Here is a 23,678-nt window from a genome sequence, read left to right on the forward strand (position 1 = left end):
TCGACGGGGGTAATTTGTTAACTTGATCTTACTGTTTCTTTGTTCGAAGCACGTTAGAATTGGCGCGGCAGTGTTGGTTAACATGCGACCGGGCACGCCCGTCCGCTACGATACCAAGTAATCGATGAAAAGAGGCCAACGTTATATATCCAACCGATGTAGAAAAAACGAAAGATAAATCCCTAACGATCTAACCATTCTAGAATTTCTCTCGTTACATACTAATACGCATATGATTAAAGCTAATTGTAAGTCTTTTTTTTCCGGTTCGTTTACGCGTATCCGTGTATTTACACGCGTCGCGTTCCCCAACCGATTCTAGACCATCGAGCGCGACTTATAAAGAGTATCGCGGTCGCGTTACTCGATCTACATTTCTCCTTTGTTCTCTTTCCATCTTCTCTTGATATCTGGGACAAACGTTAGCCGCTGCTTCTCGCAGGCACTCTATCCGCGGTTAAACTGCAAAGGAAATACGCCCAGTGTTCGCTATTACACGCTGGTAAGGACCGATTTACGCCATTGTCAAAGGCATCTCACCAAACAACGCTGAGACCCCTTGGCGTCACTCGACCGAGCTTCTTCGATGATACTTTGTCGCAGAGAGCTCCGGCACACGCTACCAAGTTTTCGCTAAGGTGTCGGATAAACATGCAGTACGAGCATTAACGGAAACACCGTGAAAATGAGTCCCACGAATACGTTGATCAAAGCGTCAATTAAGCCAGGCGAACGCGATCAATTCCAAGCGTCGAGTCCGCTTCTCGAAAGTTTCGAAAGTACTTGCACCCGGGAACCGCTCGGGTTCGCGTCAGACCGAGCAAATAATAAAATTTCCATCAACGTACGTTTATATATTAACTCTTCTTTTTTTTTTTTTTATGTACACAGGCTCGCAAACGTATTCGAACGATCTCGTCTCGATTCAATATTTACGAGCGGGAATTTTCAGAAAATTAAAAACAATGGAAGTTCAAAACAATGAAAGTTTTTAGTGAAAAATTGATATACATTGCAATATACTTCAAATCTGATGTGTATAACTTGTACGTTAGTAATATAATATTTTGTTTTAACTGCCAACGTTTGATTTAAAAACGTTCGAATATCTTCGCGCGCCTGTATAGTTAAAACTTGAACAGATTTCACGACGCGCTCCATTTTGCCCACGGACCTCGTTTTCGCTTTCCCTGCGCAGGATCGTCTGTAATAATAGTAGACTCATTTGCAACGCAGCGTTCGTTTACATTAAAAAGATCTCCACGCTTCTCTCGGAACACTCGCCAAACAGGTATATATCGATTTAACACGTCCCAGCCAAAAATACATACTCCTCGAAGACGCCGCGAGTACGCGGCAATGTTTCTTTACTAATAACGTGCTTCAGTACCACGATTCTCTCTTGCTATTTACCAATACTCACAGCACGGCAATAAGTGCACAACAATACTCGTATAAGTCTTACATTAGTCTCTCTCTCACCCTCTCTTTCACTCTCGTTCTTTCTCGCATCGTTCCTTCCTATCGAATATGTTTTAAACAAAACGCATAAATGAGGCACTTGCCCGAATCTATACCGGCCCGCATTCTCCCATTTCTGTTATAGATCAGAAATTTGCCAACAATTAATATACGGAAGGCACGCCTTCGTCTCGCACGAACGCTTGAAACGTCCCTTGGCGAGTCGACGTTCCTCAAACTCTTATCCATCCGTATTTGAAACAGTAGCCATAGACGTAACGATCCACCGTACGATCAGAGTCTACTCCTACTATCATTTCCTTGTATCGAAAAAGGCTGATCGACTAAAGACAGGGTCGAATTAAGGTATATGCACCAGGATCTATACTGCTACCTAAGTCAAAAGAACGTATTTCTCTTTCTTTCATCAAGATTTACATTCATGTACCCTAGGAAAACTGGAACTATCGTGACCATATTTCGTGAAAATGTAAATGAAGTTATAAATACTTAAGATCTCTTACATTCATATATTCATTTATGCTGAAAATTTTACTGTTAGTAATAAAACGATCCCGTACATAAGTCGATATCGTTGCAGAATAAAGCTATATTACAAGTTTTATCATCCAAATAAAATTATAAACTATATACCATGTACTATTTTTAAAATTTTTAAATAAACGTCAAATCCATAAACAATTGAATTTATTAGTATACAAAGTTTCTTAGTATTTTTCCGAGTTTCAATAACCGCGTTTTTACTGTTTTGCTGAAGTTCTTGGCACGAAGTCGCTTCTGTCAATTTTTGTGTTTTAAAACCGAGCGATGTAATGTTATTTCTAACTTTAAACTTTATGTGCTCAGAAGTTTACGAAATCTTAATGTTTTTCATCATCGATATGCCAATTTTCTTGAAACGGAAATTCGATAGTTCGAGTAAACCTCAAATCGCAGGTTACGCTGGAACGACAGACTGCTATTCAAAATGGCGGCGTCTTCCGACAGACTGTACAACGACTTTACACGCTTTACAAATTATCGTTTGAACGGTTGTACAAATTTTTGTACGAAAAGTCGTTACGTCCGTGGCTGTAAAAAGTTTCCTTTCGACGTTGAAACATTTTCCAGTTGAAATGTTTCCAGGAAGCGGGTCTCGCCGATTACAATTAATCGTGCTGTTTCGCGAGACTTTTTATCTGGTAGTTTCGTTGATCGCGTTCGAAACTTGGGCAGAAGGGGCGGTTTGAGAAACGACGTCCCCGCGCCGGGACGCTTCGTCTTCGTCCTTAAATCACCGCGGTACTAAGCACCTAAACAGGCCACTGCTACGAACACAATCTCCTCTGATCGTATCACATTGCACAACTACGAGCCGAATCCTTCGTTCCATCGTCCGTTTGTTTGCTCGTCCGTCCCTTCATCTCCCGTGTGTATCCCTCCATTGCCGTACTGTTGAGAAACGGAAAGGAAGAACCCGTGGAACCGGGTCTGGGTTTCTGCGCGATCTTAGCTCCCGAGCGCCTTGGTTGCGTCTGTCGCGCGGAAGGACAGTCGGATGGGGGGAGCGTTTAAAAAAATAATTCGACGTTCGCGTGTCTCTGCACGGGATACCGGAAGCACGGTCGTTCTCCGCGACGAACGACGACGAAAAAGGTGATCATTCCCGCGGAAACATCACATTCGAAGGTTCTAGGCAACGCCGGACACTAGGTACCTCAAACACTCGGTGGTCTCGACACTCGTTTGCTTAGTTTTCGTCGACGACCGTTAAAGCGTTGACCCGGAGTCCCGTCCGCGTTGCTCCTTGCGAGGGAAACATCTTCGAACGAAACGATCGTTGTGAAATAAAATTCCGCGAGACGGGGTCCTCAGGTCTCGCGTTTCGCCCCGTCGATCCAACCGTGGATCCTCCGTCTCAGTTCGAGAGAGAACACCCGGTGTCACTTGCGCGCCGCCTCGTAGGTCAGTCCGCGCCGGAAGAACATCGAGTTCGCCCCGACGCGTTTCTTCCGGTAGCTCGAGCTCCTGAAGAACCGATTGTCACCGTCGGCCATCGATCGCGACCTGGGCGGCGGGCTGCGTCTCGCGTCGCATTGGCTGGCCACGTACATGATCATGTCGTTGAAATTCGGCAGGAATTGCGGATTGAACAGCGAGAGGATCCGCTCGTTCAGTTCACGGGGATCGTGGGTGGGCACCATGTAGTGATCGTGGTTGTTCGTCGTCTCCGCATGACCGAAATCGGTGATCATCGGGGGATGACCGCGGCATAGATCGTCGAGGCTGTTCGCGCTGCTGCTGCTGTAGTCCTGCAGCTCGCTGGCTGGCTCGTTCAACGCGGTCTCCGTGTACTCTAGCGCGCGTAGATCGTCGTATCGTCTCCTGTAATCGACGATCCTCGACGTCGATCGCGAGTCGTATGCCGTATCCCTGGACGCAGCGAGGAACTCCAAGGACCTCTCGTCACTGGCCACCGTCTCGTAGATGTCCTCGTCGAGTCTGTTCGATCGTCGATCGAGCATGCAGCTGGCGCTGATCAGCGCCGGCCGGTTCTCGTCGTTGTTGTCCGCGTCTTCGTCATCGTCGTCGTCGTCGTCGTTGCGACCGTCCGATTCCGCGAGGTCGGAGAAAGAGGAGGAGGAAGATGAGCCGGAACCCGTCGGGTCCTGCGGCAAGCCTCAGACGGCCCTGTGTCGTCTTCTGTATCATATGTACGTCTTCTTCACCTTCTGCACCGGTTTGTTCTCCGCGGACGAGTTCGCGTTCTTGCCGTTCGGGTTCTTCGGCGGCACGTTCAGCACCAGGTTGATCGACTTGTTGTTGAAGCCCGGCGACTCGGAGCTCTCCGTCAGTCTGTTCAGCTGCTGGCGTTGCTCGGACGGCTCCGGGTACGGGGTGCCACGCAACCTCTGCGAGAACCAGAACCCGGAAGCGAAACCGGCCACCAGGGAGAAGAAGCACGTCCCTATCAGCGCCCCGGTCAACGTCTGAGCGGAGTAAACCACCGGTGTCACGATCACGTCTGCAACGAAAGGTGAATTAGCGTCGAAGGAGACACGGTACGACGACTTATTGCTTCGCGCGGACGGGGGATGGTTGGTTGCGAGGAAACACGGGACCGGAGAGGATCAAGACTACCCTCGAGGAGGAAAGTTTCTGTCGTCGTTTACGTAGTCGAAATACGCAGAGTGGCCATCCAATTTTAAATAACTAGCTTGTTTAATGTGGGGTCCTGTTTAAGAAATGGAAAAAGAAAGGAGAGGGGAGTATTAGACGCCGAGATATTGGAAGTTGGTCGAGCGCTTGCGAGAGGAACGGTCCCTCTGGTGGCGAGTACGGGAGGCGATGGACCCCACAGTAATATCAAACAAATTTTTTAGCGTAGAATAATGTAAAGTTTTCTGGAAGGACATTTCAAGGTCAATTTTGTTTTTTTTTGCAACGGAAATACAGGGCGGTCCACGCAACATGTGTACCTCTATAACTTCCAAAGTATGTGTTGCTCAAAACAATTTTGTATAAAAAAAATTTGGAAACTTTGGAACTTATAGAGGTGCACAAGTTGCGTGGACCATCCTGTATATTCTCTATGAAGAAGCATTTTTAGGGTAATTTCTGGTGAGATATACCTGAGGCAGAAAGGTTGGGTTAGATAGATGTATTAAAAAGTATATGTTTTTATTTTTGAAAAATAGAATTGACCTTTAAATGTTCTACAAAAAATCTTATGTTGAAATATTCTTTTTATATTCTCAAAAACAAGTGATTCCAAGTGATAAAGTCAGACGGGGTACGCTGTGTATAAAGTGAGCGAAATAGGTATTTGTAGTCGCAATTTTCTTGTAATAACTTTCCATAAACAAATAGTGTATCAAAATTGAATAATGTTTACGCCTCTAAAATTCTTGTAAAAAATTTTAGGAACACAACCGTGTCTCTAATAGTGTATATGAATTAACTTGTTCTGTTTCATGAAATAGAATACAAAAGTACAAATTTTAGCATTTTGTCTAATGTATCTAATAATAGAAAAAATGCTGGTATTCAAAAATATTTTTAGAAGATATAGAACGTTTATATACTTCTAAACTTTTAATATCAAACAAGTCGTATTAACAATGGTCATTCGATGACGAATATATTTTCGTAGCCAGATTTGAAATAAATTATAGAATTGATTCAATATGTATATATATATTGAGGGCATGGTTGTACTCTCAGAGCTTTTTTTCGACACAAATATAATATTTTCAGTACGAATAGGAAAAAGTTTTTGTACGAGGAGAACCTAACATGGGGTTGTATTTGCAGAATCTTCGATCGTGCGGAGGTGTATGATATGCAGCGATGTTGGGTATAAAGCATTCATCGAAGTGGCAATTACTAAAAGTGCAAGTTAAACCGAACACGAGTAACGTCTATTAATTTTAATAGGCCAACGATCTCAAACACATTGTTAGAACAAATTAGAGATTATTGTGTAATGTCCCCAAACAGCCGGTTACACCATCACAATCAATTCCATAGAAAGCACTTCGATATTAAAATAAGAAAATGTACAATTTACAGTACAAAATAATTTCAAAGACACTATCGGAAGAATGATTATGAATCTCGTCTAAAATTACACAGAAATTGATAGAATTCAAGCTAAGAAGATTGCAAGCTATCACTGAGGCGAAAGGAACACATACCAAAATTTAAATAGCTTATAATTATTAAAGTTTCTAATTACAAGAATCGCGAGTGCACAAATGCCTAATCTCATTTGGCCATAAAATTATTCCAGCATTATTTTTAAGGATACGATATTAAGATCTAAACAAACATCTGCACATATTACACAAACAATTAAAGAAAACAGTTGAAATGAGTATATAATTTGTTTAAAAAAAGTTATTACCAGAAAATTGGGCGTGCAAATATTACTTTTGCCGTGTGTAATTCTTCGCCGTGGAACAGCGAGCGAATCGATGACGTTACGTTTTACGTTTGTCGATTGAAATCATGCAGTTGGCATGTTATTAACGTTTCCATTAATGTGAATCAGTTTCTTGCCCGATGGCGGCAATACATATTTATACGTACGTCGGGACTTTATGTTCGATATTTGTGAATACATTAATTCTGAATTGCACTGCCGATCGATCTGTCCTTTTCAATATTCGCGGCTGGGCCGTTCCATGCCAAATCGGGCATTCTTTGGAGTAACATTTTGGGTTTTGCTCGAACTTGGATACTTTCTTTTGCTTTCTGACTACTTTCCAGATCCGTGAAATTTTATTCTATGTATTTTTGTATTAATCGATATTAATTTTTAATCTTTTTGATACACGTTCTTCATTGTATTTATTTGTAACAGAGGTGACGCGTGAACAGTAAATCATACGACAATTAATTAAAGTTAATTGATGCGATTCTAAGTCCAGGTGGCTGCAGCTGCTATCGTTATATATTGAGATCAAACGCTGCTACCGCAATTGCTCAATTGAGCGACTGCTAGCATTGGACAAATTAATTTTAAATTCGCCCCAGCGGAAGAATATACCTGATTTTGTTTTATTCTTGGTAAAAAAACTGTCAAAATTATAGACTAGTTAATTTCACAATCTGTTATCTATTTAAGTAGATATTAATTGGAATGATAATTTATCTAATTCTATTATAATTTGCCTTAATACAATGCACATATTCTGGATAGGGTGTATTTTAACATATGGTGTTTATTTTAATGGTGGACAGGTGACACGAAAGCAATTAAAAAGTTCATATTATAATCATTTTTGTACCCTGATGATTCTCAACCTCCTGACAGTCTAAAAGTGAAAAATTCCTCGAGATACGTACGTTCAAACATCGCTAAACAGTACAAAACATTGAAATTTTAGTTAGATCCGAAACGTTACTCCAAGAACTATTCGGTTCGGCACGAAACGACTCGACGTCGATCTATTCTTCACAGCATTCGCTGCTGCATAAACGCAAATGCAATCTTTCCGTTGATATTTCTCGCGATCCCTACAGTTGATCACCCTCTTTTCTCAAACTTCGTCCACGTTGCGTTCGCAGTTACGCGGAACAATCTGCTTTTAGTGTGGTGAAAACGAATCACAAAGCTGAATTGCTCGTGTAGAAACGTATCCGCCGAAGTCCACGAAAGCAGAAGTATCATTGGCAGTTCAAGAGATTGCCTCCGAGGAGTACATTCAATTCGAATGATTTTATTCGTACTGCTACAGACGTACGAAAAATGCGAGACTTTCGATTAATACTAGGTCGTTCGAATACAAACCGATGATTTGACATATGATTAAGTTTAGATTGTCTCTAAATTGTACGACTTGTTCTTGCACGACTACAATCGTATTCTGAAACGTGAGCAACAGAGACGTTTAATAATAATAATAATTTTAAACAGATGTACCTTATCAAAAATGAAACGCTTAAAACAAAAGAATATTGATAAGTAGATCTTTATGCAAATTCATATTTTTATTAATAGAATTAATTAAACGGTAGCTATAGAGAGCTTCGTAGAGGGTTGTCTCAACTCCTAGATACAATAATTCGTATCTTACTTACATCCTGTAGTTTCTTGACAATCTAAATTTCTCAAAAATGCATAAATATCCGCAGTCTACTAATAAATGATGTAGCAGATATGGAGACGTATCATTCAAGTCAATATATTTGAATGACTAGTACTGTGCGTCCTTCAGAAGTTGGCTAGTGAAAAGAATGCAGGCCTGATTGGTGCCTAGATCCCCACTCTAGACACTATTGGCCGCTATTGGACGAAAGGGGGAGTGGGTGGAGCAAGCGACTACTAGCCAACTTCTTGGAAACGCGCAGTAGAATGCACGCCACCAATCAGACTCTGCCCAATAGGAAGCCTCACACATTCCATGCATCCGTGGTAGCACGATCAGAATCATTCGAATCGAAGATACTCCGCGAAATAACTCTTTTCAGCTGTCGATGATAGCCCTCGACGTAGAATTTCATGGTTGGAGAACCTTCTGCACGGGTTTTAGCGGGTCCTTGTTCTCTACTTGGGCGTACTTTCGATAAAACCAGGTGACGGGGAAACAGAATGGCGGTGCAACTAGTTACAAACAACAGGGTGAGTACGGTGCACAAAGTTAGGACACACTGTATGGAGTTAACGTACGAGGAGAGTCGCGAGGTGTAACGAATAAAACCAGCTTGAACCTTGAGGTAAAAACGGTCGACAGGATTACGTGGTGTGGGTGCGTGTGTGCGTGTGTGTATGTATGCTCAAAAGCGTGGTGTTTGGGAGTGGATCGTGAACGACAACTAATGAATAAGAGTGAAACAGAGAAAAAAGAATGTATATCGTGACACGAGATGTGGGTGGACCATCAGGATATTGCGCAAATGATTACCTTGAGGCTCGTTAGCTCGTGGCTGCGTACGACCGTACTGATTTTCTCGATCCAGCTCGATGACGATTTCATTGTCCCGTTCATCGGGTTGCTCGCCTCGCCCGATTTCGGGCGGAATCGCTGGTTGCACGGGTTTCGCCATCTCTGAAGCAACATTTCACCAATTTGATGATGGGGGACACAGATGGCAGTCGGATTCAAGGTAAAAAAATGATGCTCGAAACGTAAAGTAATGCGATGCACGTCGATATTTGTTCGTCGATAGTGGCGGCGGACCAAAATTGATACATGCGACTGAAAAATACTTCGCAGAAGCCGTGCAAACGCCGAACTCGAGCCACGGTGAATACGGTTGCAGGACTTCTGAGAAACTAAGTATGATATTAGCAAAATGTATTGTTCAAGAACCATTTATGGAACGCCTAGGGTTGCCGGAATCATCGAAATATCATTCTTATACTTTTACATAAAATACTTCGTCTTATACGGGGCACGCAAAGTGTACCAAAATGGCCGCTGGCAAGGAATAAATACCAACCCTTTGTTGCATGGCTGCACACGGTCACTGTTAATGTTTACTCAGGAATATTTACAGTCATATATTATTTAATTCGAGTATCGATAGATGTACAAATAATAAAAATATAATTTCTGTTTTTAGTGGTAAAATTCATGCAACAGAGGGTCAAGTGAGAATTAAATATTAAAGTTCTCTATTCTGGCTTATTTTGCTCGAATTTTAAGAATAATTTCATTTTTCCAGGATGCGTACCCCAATGCTAAATTTTTCATCTGGCAACCCTAGGGAAATCACAGTGTCAGGCACTGCCAAAACCATCGTTGACACGTTCATGCTGAACTTTTCTTATGGTTACTCGAGTACACGTTGACCGTAACGAAAGACAGACAATGTTAAAATACCATCGAAATGGGAATAAAAATTAAAACTTTCGTTACTGTCAACGCGTATCAGCCGTGAATGATCCCAAGGCGATAATCTGAATGAGACGTAAAGCTGTAAATGACAGCGCAAACGTGTCAACGTCGTCGAGAAGTATTTGCTTAGTTAGTTAGAAAACGGTGTATTCCCCTGTGTTAAAGACAATGTTTCCCGATACAGCTATTAAAAAAGGAGGCCACTAGGATCTTGTAATCGAGAAAATACCACTATGGCTCCGATGACAATGCGTAAAATGTCACGCGGCATAGATGTGAGTATGTGGGCACACGAAGTGGGCATGAGTTGGTCGTTAGCAGTGAGAGATCATGGCGGAGTATGCAAGGAGCGTTAAGTATGGGTGACGGTGAAAGGGTAAAACTAATTGTAAGTAGCTGTCACGGTCAACGACCGAAGGGAGACCATCAGAAACGATACGTTAATCCGCCTTTGCTGATTTCGTTGTCCGATTATTACATCGTTGCCTATTTAAGGACCATGATTTACGACTTTACTTCCAACGACAGAATTTTAATCGACCTGTTTGTACTATTTTTATTTTTAGGAAGGAGATATCATAAAAAATGGCCAAATTTTTGTATCGTTCCGGGATCCATAGTATATCGATGACACATCATTTTTTAGATCCCAAAGATGTGTGAATTATATACAGGATGAGGCACACACGGTTTAGTACACACGATTTTTCAGCCCCTTTCGATGGTCTGACAAAAAAATGTTTTTTTATAGAAGTTAATCAGTATTTAACCGACAAGAAATTACAGTTGCTTAAATTTAAAAACAAATTGATTTTCGATAAAAAATTGAGGTCACTGTTGTATTTTTAATTTTATAGTATTATAGTTATGTATCGTCGAATAATTTCAAATATTGTGGCAATCGATTCATGGCAATTTTTCTTCTAATGTCATCTGAATTTGCCTCGACGTCGCCTACAATACTATGAAGTTAAACGTACCTAGTTTCATTTAAAAATGCAACAGTGACCTTAATTTTTTGTCGAAAATCAAATTGTTTTTAAATTTAAGCAACTGCAATTTCTTGTCAGTTAAATACCGATTACCTTCGATAGGAAACATTTCTTTGCTAGACCATCGAAAGAGGCTGAAAAATGGCGAGTAAAGTGCCTCATCCTGTGTACAATACGATAAATAAGTTATTAAAAAGGTGATTAATATTAATAGAAAAACAGCACTTAAAACGACCACGTGAATCTTTCAACTCACATTCAGTCTACAAGAAAACAATTAATTTTAGGAGTTCTACTTGCTCAGACCGTCGTACCAGGAAGCTTAAACACCCTACCAGTCGTGATACTTTCTACGGATTGTTGAACGCCGTTTCGTAAAGGAAACGTGTTCATCATCGCAATAGCGCGAGTCGGACAGTAAAATAAAAGCGTTAGAGTCGCAAGTTAATAACCGCAGTCGTCGCGGCGGCGTCGGAATTATTTTAATCTTCGTCGCTCGCCATGTACCGCGGTAATTTGTTTTTCGAACGAGTCGTTGACGCTAAATAAACACGACTCTGTGGCTTCTATCGGGGCGATACAAACTTCAACCGAACACTGTACTAATTTGCAACGTTTAAATCGCTTCTCGTATATCCCGTGCACCGTGCGGTATTCATTTTATGGCAAACACTTCTTACACGGAATTTCAATGACGGGTACAGCGAGATCTCTACAACGGGCCGCGGAAAAATCCAAGAACCGTACGTCGTACCGGTTCCGTGCGACTAATGCTTGTTAGTCGACCAACCTGTGTGCATGATAAGGTGCACGGCGGAATAGGTTTTGTACAGTTAGAAATTATTCCGCTACGAGTTTATCGAAGCACGTCTGCGGACGAAGAAAATTATACGCGTCTCGATGATAAGCGCCGCGCGTTCTTGCGTTTCCTGACAAAATACTGGGGAATCGAGCACACTTTCCGCTTGCAAAATCTCCTCGCTGATACCGGCACACACGCTTCGCGACAAATGTTAAGAAACAAAATCAGCATACGCGAAACACTGTTTTTAAGGGTGGAAACCACTGTGATGGCTGAAAATAAAAGCAATTTTCAAGAATTTGTTTGAGGGCTAACTTTGAAACCTTCTCTAATAAATATTTAATGGCTTCGAAAGAATGTTTCTTGAACTACTTTTTGTAAAAATTTCGTATAAAGATATTAATTATTATAGACATAATAGCAACCGGTGTGAGGGGCCTTTTTTAAAATTTTGGTGTAAACGGGCGGACGTATAATTTTTCACTGTAAATTCTAAATCATGCAATCTTTTTAAGCTATAAGACAGTAGCTTCACCTGTACGTAGGGATTTATAAAAATTTATTATAAAATGGTGAAACTGTGAAAAAGTTAATATTTCTTTTAACATCATGTAGAAACTAATTATTCGATCGAAAATTCCGTACGTGAAATTGAAGAGAATTGTATTAGGAATTACCATAAAAAATTTTGAGTAAATCGAATGAAAATTGACTGAGTTATTGAGCCGCTCAGTTTAAAACAGTTGGTTTTGATAAAAACGCGTTTAAAGTTTCATCCGCTTGATACAAATACACACCACTTATCGCTCTAAACTAAATACTCCCATTCGTATGAAAACTTGACCGCAGTAGAAATAATAAAAGAGTTTCAAACGAATGTCCCAAAGTGAAGAGCAGTTACTGCAACTTTGCCATTTTTGCGAATATTTCATGTGGTCATTCTTAAATCCCAAACATTAAAACGAAATAAAAAAAATTTCGATCTTTCCAATTCGTCAAAGTGGTTTCCCCCCTTAAGCAACTTGAAATACTCGAGTATTTTAAAAAGTACTGTTGTAATTTTAAAAACTCTCCTAACAACTATTCGATCTAAAATACATGAAAAAGAAAATTTATTTATCTCATTTAATTCGAAAAATCGTGCAATGTTTTCTGCACGCGTAGAAACTCGAGATAATCGAGGATAATGAAAAAACAAGATCGCACAATGTTTCGGGCAATTAATCGTCAAATGTCGCGGAACGAAGAATGGTCTGATCTGATTCGCTTCGTACGCATTTATGATCCTTTAGTCATCCTAATTGCGGCCCTGTTAACTCGCTAATAAACAATGCACGCTCGTTGGGATTTTTAATTGCGTCGACCATTGAGAACGGAACGTAAGTTTCCAACGAACAATTTCGGAGACGGTCTCGCGAGGTATTCTTCGCTACGGGAATTTTTTTCGCGAATAATTAAGCAGCTGTTCGCGATCATCGAGCGTCGAAAACCCATTACGGCTGATTAAAATTAATTGGCGGTCGCGCGATACGAATCTCGCCGGGTTAATCCGCTTCGTGCGGATTTAATAACGCCGTTGGCTCGCCGCAAGCACGACTCGTTACGTCGACGTTCGACTTCTATCTTGTCGCGTACGGGCGCACTGTATCCGAAGGATGCTCCTTGCGTTCGAAGTTATGTGTAATAACGCTGAGTACCTTAAGAGGCAACTTTCTTCCGCGATGGCCCCGTAAACGCGGCAAGTTCCATGCAATTCCGCCTCTTAGATAATTCATGGTCCCAATAAAAGGCTGGCGGGTCAAACTTGCTTTCGTAGCACGTTTTAACATCGTCGTACAATCGTTTCCGAAAAACGTGAGGGGTCGAAGCTGTCTGATACGAGCCTAGGAAAAATTAAACGTCGATCCAAATTTAATTTATATTTTCGCGGATAGTGACTCACCGGTGACCCACGTCGGCTCGATGCGTGAAAACCGCGCATCGCGCCATTTGTGGTCGTTTCTAGGGCGGTTGTGAAAAAAAAAAGAGAAAAATCCGTTCCATTAGCGGTCAAGCGAACGAAATGGCACAACGCGGAGGGGTAGCGCTACTTGCGGTTGCTCCATTTGCGGTCGCAAATGAAAGCGTGACTTCCGTTCATAGAGCTTTCCTTTGCACTTTGGCCACGGTTCAGAACAGCGAAAGTGCAACCATTCTAAGAAGAAAGAAGCCCAACTGCAAACGATTATCGTAATTGCGAATCTAAGTTTCGTTGAACGATAACATCTTACCCAAAGAGGGATCATCGCTATCTTCGTATATCTCTTCATCCTCAGAAACTTTCATTAGAAACTACAACTAATCTGTATCAATTTAAGTCGATGAACTATACCACTTTAGAAGAAGATTCGAACAGTTTGAAACAGTTTTTTACACCAACATTGTAGATCAAAGTGAGACACAAGATGTTGGAAGCATTATTACAAGCAATTACAAAAGTTGGGATACTATAATCAGTATACAGGAGACGAAATTTATCATTTCGTTGATAACATCTTACCCAAAGAGGGATCATCGCTATCTTCGTATATCTCTTCATCCTCAGAAACTTTCATTAGAAACTACAACTAATCTGTATCAATTTAAGTCGATGAACTATCAACCGCTTTAGAAGACGATTCGAACAGTTTGAAACAGTTTTTTACACCAACATTGTAGATCAAAGTGAGATACAAGATGTTAGAAGCATTATTGCAAGCAATTACAAAAGTTGGGGTACTGTAATCAGTATAGGAGACAAAATTTGAATTTCCAACAAAAGTAATAAGTTGAGGGGACGATGACGTGCGACTGGCAAAGTCACGTAAACACAGCAGCGGCCATCGAAGTGTTAAAGATTGTCTTATGGGTGAAAGTGCAACCATTCTAAGAAGAAAGAAGTCCAACTGCGAACCATTATCTTAATTGCGAATTCCATTCAAGTTTCGTTGAACGATAACATCTTACACAAAAAGAGATCATCGTTATCTTCGTGTATCTCTACATCCTCAGAAACTTTCATTAGAAACTACAACTAATCTGTATCAATTTAAGTCGATGAACTATCAACCTCTTTAGAAGACGATTCGAACAGTTTGAAACAGTTTTTTATACCAACATTATAGATCAAAGTGAGACACAAAATGTTGGTAGCATTATTGCAAGCAATTACAAAAGTTGGGATACTATAATCAGTAGACTGCGGATGTTTATGTAAATGCATATGTTTCTAGAAAATAGATAGAAGAGTGAAACCTAAATAGAAGTTTGTTTCATCACTAGAGGTCCTGAAAAATATATTTCTTATTTCACATATTTTGCATATGGCATATGTTTTGCATATTTTTTATAAAAACATGTCGAAACATACTGCATATGTTATATATGTTTATTGCATTTCTTTTCATAAAATTAATGCTCAATCTATTAATCCATACGATAGTAATGGCAGAAATGATAAAATAGCTATTTATACATCTCGTGTTTACCAATAGTGAATCATTAATGATACCACTTCATAGATGGTACGAGTAATTCTGAAGTATTCTTGGCAGATAGGTTCTACAGAAACGAGTTTTATGAGATCATTATCAAGATTGTTAAAGAATTTAAAACAATTAAAGTATGATATTTCAGCAAATTCAAATATGCCCCAATCACATCTTGTAACATTGTAAATTAAATTATTATTATATTTAAGCAATAAAATTATTTGAACATATTTTGAATATATTTTGCATATTCCTGTACATTTTGGCATATTATTGATACATATTTAACATATATCACTTACATATTTAACATATTTTATTGACATAAACATCCACAGTCTAATAATTAGTATAGGAGATGAAATTTGAATTTCCAACAAAAGTAATAAGTCGAGGGGATGATGACGACGGTGATGCATGACTGGTAAAGTCACGTATACACGACAGCGGCCGTCGAAGCGTTAAAGATCGCCTTATGGTCTTCATCGACAACTTTTGCCGCTGGCGGAACGGCGAAGCAACGCTCGTTAGCGGCGGTATCGGACGATATAAACCGATGCATAAATTCCAATCTATCCCCCGAAGCAGCTTGTATACCACCGTGACTGTGTTGTACACCGTGTCGAATGTCATAAATCGATTCCAGGATGCATTCACATCGGCGCGATAGCCGGGGCTATCGCATCTACATACCCTTCGACCGTGTCTCTGGTTGCAAAAAGTGAATCGCGAGCGTCGTGGTGTGCGGCAACCCCGGCCATTCATCGGCCAAACACCCGGCCATCGGGGCAAAAATTCCAACGTCGACGTCCGGAAGTCGTCGCGGGACGAAAAACGGAAGAGAAGAAGATCGAAGTATGCTCCGCGACGCGACTAAACGGGCATTATGGTCCATTGGACGAAGAAACGATCGCGATGTGAATTTGATTAAAGCGGAAAATCGATGGCGGCTGATATAACGCGCTAAGAAATATAAATGGCGACCAAGTTCTCCGTATGGCACAAGTTTAGGAAACGAGGTCGAACAATTTCTCTTCGTCCACAATCTTTGCTTGCACAGGTCGCAGAATCGTTCCAATTCGTGCAAAAGTAATCCCTGCAAAATTTCAACTCGAAAATGAAACACAAAACGATAGAATTTAATTTCGATACGATGGAACCAACATGGCGACGAGTGCTACTATGACACAAAGGGTTGAATATTGTCTTCCAAATGGACAAAGGAGACATGCGATAGTCATAAGTTCTGTTACCATCAGTTTTCTACCAAAAACTTGTCTTAGAACCATGGAATTTGATTTCTATAAGACGAGACCAAAATGGCGGCGCGTGATACTAGGACTTATAGGGTTGAACATCGTTTTCGAATTGAACAAAGAAATGCAATAATTACAAGATCTACTACCACCAGTTTTTTACAAAAAAGTACTCCCATAATCATAGAATTTAATTTCAATAAGACGAAACTAAAATGGCGGCGTGTGCTGCTACGACTTATAGAGTTGAACATCGTTTTCGAATTGAACAAAGAAGAAATGCAATAATTACGAGTTCTAGCAGTTGCAAATTCACGAGGATCCGTTCCGGAGAAGCAGGTCGAGCGAGACGGGATTTCTAACTGTATTCAGGATCGCGAAAGGGACATTGAAAATTCCTGTTTCTGAACGGTTGATCCTCGGATGAAATTCTTCCTTGGAAACTTCCTCGAGCTGGTCGTGGAACCGATTAGGAATCGCAGCGCGTTGAATTCTTACGGATGACTTTCCTCCAGGCATCTCCCGCGAGAGCTGCGTACGCGAAAAAGCGACGGAATAAGGCGTCCCCGTTGCTAACAATAAGTAGTCGAGTCGCCGTCACGGTCGTTGAGCGAACGAAGAAGCTTCTGGATGATCCATCGCGGAGTATCGTGCATAGCTATCTAACAATCGTGCTACCCTAAACTCGCGAGAGCCTACCTGAACGGAACCGCCTGGCCCGGGAGAACGAAAACTTTGCAAACTTCCTCTTTGGCTGACTGTATCCGGGTCTGCAGTCGGGACACGCAACTTCTTACATCGAAATGAAGCTAACTAGGGCTCCGCTGTTGCGCGAATTGTTTTGAGAAACGGGATACTTTAACGTCGCGGAGCACTGCGTCGAAAGAGCGGAATTTCGAGTCTTGCGGAGCGGGATTCTTCAAACTGTACTCCACAGACTCTTGGGAGAAGAGTTTTCTTTGTAAGAATTGTTCAAATGAACTAAGAACGTGGCAGACTTTGAAGATTATGTTCAATTAAAAATATGAAGATTCATTTGAGGACAGTGACTTATTTTTCTTTTAACACTAGATCTGCCAAGGGGATCAAAATGACATTCTTTGGCATTAGTTATAATGACTACTCGTTTCCAATACATCTCGTTTCTTGAAATTTGTTGTGACTTCTATCGAAGTATACAAATGTTTAATTTTATGAAGTGGTTTTCTTTTTTTCTTGTTCCTTGTTTGAAAGAGATGGGGTTGTTTTGAAAACAAAATCTGTCATGAACGGTTATGAAATAATAATATTCTGACTATTGTTTCCGTGATATTTAACGTGTCAAGTAGCAATAGACTAGATATTATGTATTAAGCATCTATCATCGCGTTTTGCGAGTGCATTCTGTTGTATATAATCTACGCAACAGGTCGTACGAGTCGTTATGAAAGAAGAATAATGTTGTGCATAGCGCTATCTGACGTTTCACTAATAGTTAAAACCTCGTCGAGAAGGAACAAGGTACACCTTTAACTAATCCGGATACAAATTTTGAATAACGAATAAAAGATACAGCGTAAAATTAAAAATAATCATTGTAGAATTGAATGTTTCACAATGAATAAATTGTTGCGTTGGTTTTATCGGTTATCTATTATTCGTATAGAACTTTGCCTATCTCTGTCGTATTTCCCAGAGCAAATTTTATTCACGAATAAGGAATACAGATTTGAAATCTGTTAATGGATTGTAATTTAAGAATTTTACGAACGAAAATTTGCCCAATTCTAGCGTTCCCTTTAAATTGAGAATCACGTGACGTTTAAATAATTACCTGGGTACATGGGTATCACGGTTACAATTATCCGGAAGGTACAAATTATTTCAAATTTCAGTTACGAAACACGGTACGGAATTCCAGTATTCGAAGTTCTAAGCTAGTTATTTCGATGACAATCGAAAACATCCTTCATCGAAGAACAACTTCTCGTGTACATTGTGTACACGCTACTAGTACAAACTAGTACCTAAAACGTGTAATTTCCATTACCCCGTAAGCTCCACGTTACAACGAAAGTTATTTCACGCAATTATTTTCAGATTAAACATTCTCACACATTTCGGTCAGAAAACGTTTCGCTATAAATAATACAAACAAGATTATCTTCGATAAGTTTCTTCGTATTTTAATTTATAAAATTAGTAACGCGATCTATAATTCTATGCTTTCGTTTAGAGGCAGAAAATACGTCATGCAATCTCTAGTATCGTTCGTGTTTTAAGGTTCGAACGAACAGATCATCACCGAGTGTTCGGAATACGGTGTTTGTTTCAAGGAGAACGAAAGAAGAGAATTCAAGCGAGCGACAAGTGTGCGTCGTACAACGTTTCGAAAGAAATCAGTTCTGAACGTTTGTATTCTAACAAGGAAAAGTTGCATTAATGATAATTACCTAGCTCGTAGCCGCAGCCTTTGTGCTTCCCGTTTGTTATGTTCTGGAACAGAGTTTTGTCCGCGTCGCTGTCGTGGAGTTTCGTCGACACGGCCACGCAGAGATTTTTGGTGGCGTCCCAGGCACAATGGGGATCCTGTAGAGCCACGCAGGACGCGCAGGTGACTGCTGCCGGCGCGTCGCAATGGTAAAGCGGAATGGCACGAATTTCGGAGTCCGCGAACACGACCAACTTGCTCGCCTCACCAGCGAGATGGACCACTAAAAGATCCTTGATCGCTTGACCTGAAAAAAATTTAATTTTTTATCATTATTAATCCCTTGAAAATTAACCGACTCAAAAATTCATTCTCAAGATGAAACGTCGAGGAAAATAAATGTCACGAGAAACGTTGGATCGAGCAGTTCCCGAAAGAACAGAACGTTTTACGTAACAAAGCGTAAATGTTTTCCGTGAAACGTTCGCCCGAATCTGCTAGTTTTGCTCGAATTACCCGTCTCGACGCGTGAAATATAAATTTTCGCGGTAGAATAAATCGTACGAACCATCGAATATTTGCTCGCGAGTCCGTGACAGTTCCGTCCATCGAGTCGAAGAGCGAACGACGATTCCTTTTCCCTTTTGTTTTCGCTCGGAAGTCGACGAAAAAATTGCGCGTATTTCTCCTCTTTTTTTCTGTACACGGGAAGAATAGGATCGCGTGTCATACGAACGCACATAATTCAGCGGGGGATTAATTAAATTTTTTTTGAGGATTGAAATTCAGATTCGCGTTCGAACGTCGTCCGGGAACACCCTGCTTTGCATTGTAATTGGGTTGACGGTTATCAGACGCGCGCGATCGAATTTTACGAAGACCGTGTTATTTACGGGCAAAAGGGCGCGGATATTTTCGGACAGCTTACCGTATTTCAGAACCTGGACGTCGCTGACGATAACCTGGCCAACGTTGCTCATGGAATCCGGCGCGCGAGTGTTTAGCGCTTTGAGAACTCGGCCGTCGTCTACGGGATAATTATAAAATTATGTTAATTGACTCAGCGGTGGCGCTTTTGTTCGCCGTTGTTTACCTGTTCCTATGTAGAGGATGTCGTAGGCCTTTCCGTCCAGAGCCTTCACCTGAGAATCTACAGCGACTTTGGTAAATCTGTAACTATATGTACTATTTGCTTTAATTGTCGACGGTTGATATTCCGTTGCATGGAAAAATGCGAAAAAAGAAACAGGAATAATAATTGTTAAATACGTTGACTGGAAAATTTCTTTTGAGACCAGAACTTTGATTTTAGACAATTGTAAAATACATAAATTAATCCCATTCAAATTTATTTTCTTTAATATATCAGCTTGAGAATTATTTTAGTTCGAAAGTGAGAAAGTCGAAGTCAAATGTGGTAGTCAAAGTGTTAACCCAGATATGACTATTTTACTGTAGGTAATTCAGGCATAACACATTTATAATAAAAGAAAGTTTCGAATCGTGCAACATCCCTGAAATAGGTAACCCAGATAAAACTGAATTTATTTCTGCTATTTTATTGCAGATAATTTAAGCATAACACATTTATAGTGAATGAAGGTTCTGTTTTAAAAGGACGTCAGGCGTAAGTGGGTTGAATTTAATAAAATTTAGCATAAAAGACTCACTTGAAGCTGACTTTGGTTATCACAGGTAATAAGAAGAAGGACTGAACCGCGTCGTCCATGAGGGGGTGCGCTTTAACGAAGTTCACAGTCACGTCTGGAAGTGTCCTGGAGTCGTTCACGCATGCCCCCGGCCTGGGTTCCGGTACCCTTTCCGGAAGTACTCGCAGCCAATTGCTGTTTATGGTCTCCTGTTCCTTGAACGCACCTTGGAAGACATCGAGGACGCTATTCATGGAGAACGCGCAGACCGCTGAACCGCCGATCGAGTTCACCGGAGTCGTAAACACTCCATAAACCAGCCTCGCACGCTCCCCGGCGTAAATACCTTCCGTGATGTCGCTGGTCGATTCTGTTGGAATAATTGTAAATTACTCGATAAAGCAACCTCCCGTCGTACGGCACTTTTATTTAGTTAATTTAACACGTTCATCGAGACCATCGATTCTCGCCGGGGCACGATCGCCGCTACCGCCATTTTCAATTTACAGCGTGACGGGGAATTAACCTCTCGACTATGTTAATTCGCGCCGAAGAATGACCTGATGATCGTTAGTTTCTTGTTAATCGTGATTTCGAAACTAATTAAGCGTGATATCAATTTATAAAGAATTCGAAGGCATTGTGGTCGGGATGTTGTAACTGTAGCTGCTTGAGTTTTCTACTTTCCGATAAATAATTTATTCCATTTTACCTACAGTTTACAATAATTAGAAACAAGGCTTTTTAACGATATTTAGGTTGGATTTTTATTTTTTTAATCGACTTATTTTATTTTGCAGGATGTTCTTGAGAAATACCTTTTCCACGATTAAAAATCTGACAATCAGGCTTACTTTCCAGTGCTACTTTCTAATACTATTGTCTAATACAATATTTCAACTTGTAGACGATATTTAAAGTATGTCACAGCTTATAGAAAAATCCTATTTCATTGTTACAGAATACAACTACTCGCTGAACCAGTGGTTAATTTATTGTTTGTAATGACATGTATGTGACTAAACGAATACGAATCAAGTATGGTAATACATAATAAATAATAAAAAAAGAATAAAATTAACACGTCATGCAGTCTCCATGCAAGAAAAGATAGAAAAACTCAGAGTAAAATTTCATATGATACATTTTGTTAATTTTCATTTCATTTAAAGTTAATTTTGCAAATATTTTTACAGTATCAATGTTTATGTTTTCTACACGTTTTATTAAACTCATTATCGAAGTTGTTGATCGTATTAAGCAAATATTTATTAAACTAATAATATAATATATAATTTAAAAAAATATAATATGGATTAACAAAAGAGAAACTCGTTATTCGAAAGCTGGCATCGAGAATTAAAAGTGAATGGACACATTTGTACTTACATAAACGAGATATAAATAAACGTGTTACGGTGTACACATATGTATATTCAGGTCACGTGAGATTAAAATTCAATATTGATGGAAGTTATGAGAGTTAAAATTGGAGATTTATCACTTGACAAATAATGGAAGGATGATCAAAATTGGATGGCTAACACCTTCTAATAAACATTTGCTTGGCTCGGCTGATATGCAGTCTTAATATGAGTTTTATATATGATAATATAATATTACGAAATATATTAACTAAAAACCTCAATGAACAAAATACATTACAAAATGATGATTGGCATGCTTTCATAATTGAGTTATTACATAATCAATATTTTCACATTCGTTGATATTATCCCCAGGCATTGTTGATCCATCGACGTAAACCATGTTCAAATTTCTGAGGGAATATTCGTAATTTCAAAAATCTTCCACTCAATAATATTTATTAAACAATATTTAAAATAACGTATTAAATTCTTCGATAGGAAACAAGCCATCCTCGATAATGTCTATTTTCGAGCGAAGAGCGTTCGAAATATTGGAAGTTCTATTTAAGTTCGGATTCGTATCCCTTCATACACGACAATTCAATTAACAGAACTTCAACTTTCTAGTCGCTAATTGAACAGGCAATGCACGCCGTGCCACTGTCTCGTTAAGGATTAAAGACTGCGCGTGGTGTCCCGACCAATTACAATCTCCGAATACTTGTTGGAAACCAGAAATTGTTAATCAACGGTTATTAGTTAGGAAGTAGCGGCTGCTCGGTGTTCTACGATGTCAATGCGATACCTCGTTAAGAGGTAATAACAATTTCGCGTCCGGTGCCGCGTGACGCGCGTTATAAAATTACTTATCCTTGTAAAAATAACAGTTCGGGTTCGTCGCGAGCGCGAGAAATTGTAATGTTATTCAGGAGGGCGGTAATAAGGTGTTAGTATTAATCTGAGCACCAACTGGTATAATGGGGCCGAATGACGTTAACGGTATGGCGCAATATCAATTACCTTGATCGCGTACGCGAGAAAATATGTTCTTTTCGCGTCAGTGCGACCACTCCCGCGCGTAAAGCGTTGGTAACATTTTCAGACATCGGGTCTAATTGAAAATTACCCGTAATGTTTCATTAGCCAACGCATTACCAAGTGGGCGAATTTTATTTCTAGTAACATCGTCGGTGAAGGTTAGAAATTTATTCCAGGTGTTGGCTTCCACAAGATTCGTGGAACCGCGCTATGCAGTAAATAGATAAGTACAATAACTATTTACGAACACCTTAAATTTATTAATAAATATATATACACGTGTTAACAATTATACATATGTATATAAATGGTTCCTTAAAGCTCGTCCATTTCTGCTCCGTGATTATGTACTGATTTCAAAAATAGGAGGAGTTTCTATTAACAAATCCGAAGTTTGCCCATCTCTCGTGGGCCAGTCGTAAATGGGCCCTTACGGTGAATTAATTAAGTATTTTAAATATGCGTAATGGCTTTAGGGTACGGAAATTCCTATTGTCAAAAAAGGTACATTTGCCAGTAGTTCAAGTAATATTGAAAATAAGTGACGTGCCCTATAATATAAGATGTTTGGAATTCCAAACACCAGAAGTGGATCTTGAAGTTGAGTATTCGTTACATGAACAATTCAAATTCAGAATATTCAATATTAGCGATGCTGTCAATTGGTAATATGTGTTTCCGTCCATTTTCATTGTGCGTGCATTAATTAATCCATTAATTCATAGTGCATCAAAACCAGGACGATCCAGAGAATTATACTATCTATTAAATTGATTAATACTGTGATGTATCATTTTTGTTCTAGAATGAAAATTGAACTTTATGTACACAGAAACAATGTTTTAG

The 23,678-nt window shown here is 40.0% G+C and overlaps 2 protein-coding genes across 3 annotated transcripts in view; both read right to left on the minus strand.

Moving 5' to 3' along the window:
- Positions 1-10: 10 nt before the first annotated feature.
- Positions 11-4,008, minus strand: LOC122400389. The gene has a single exon (XM_043401837.1). It carries the CDS (start codon positions 3,984-3,986, stop codon positions 3,405-3,407), a length of 582 nt encoding a protein of 193 aa, XP_043257772.1. The 5' UTR covers positions 3,987-4,008; the 3' UTR covers positions 11-3,404.
- Positions 4,009-4,163: 155 nt separating this feature from the next.
- The window catches only part of LOC122400385 (semaphorin-1A-like), a 502,715-nt gene continuing 483,200 nt past the window's right edge, over positions 4,164-23,678 (minus strand). The window contains exons 10-15 of one of the 2 annotated variants that reach the window (XM_043401830.1): positions 20,446-20,794; positions 19,869-19,951; positions 19,704-19,802; positions 18,798-19,082; positions 8,871-9,014; positions 4,164-4,486 (exon numbers count right to left, since the gene is read on the minus strand). In XM_043401830.1, the coding sequence (XP_043257765.1) occupies positions 4,170-4,486; positions 8,871-9,014; positions 18,798-19,082; positions 19,704-19,802; positions 19,869-19,951; positions 20,446-20,794 (1,277 nt within the window). In that variant the 3' untranslated portion in view covers positions 4,164-4,169. The remainder of the gene's footprint in view (positions 4,487-8,870; positions 9,015-18,797; positions 19,083-19,703; positions 19,803-19,868; positions 19,952-20,445; positions 20,795-23,678) is intronic. The other variant, XM_043401831.1, reaches the window with a different exon arrangement.

The sequence above is a fragment of the Colletes gigas genome, unplaced genomic scaffold (genome assembly GCF_013123115.1).
Source record: "Colletes gigas isolate AHSC1104 unplaced genomic scaffold, ASM1312311v1 Colletes_gigas_Sc00017, whole genome shotgun sequence".
Lineage (NCBI taxonomy): Eukaryota > Metazoa > Arthropoda > Insecta > Hymenoptera > Colletidae > Colletes > Colletes gigas.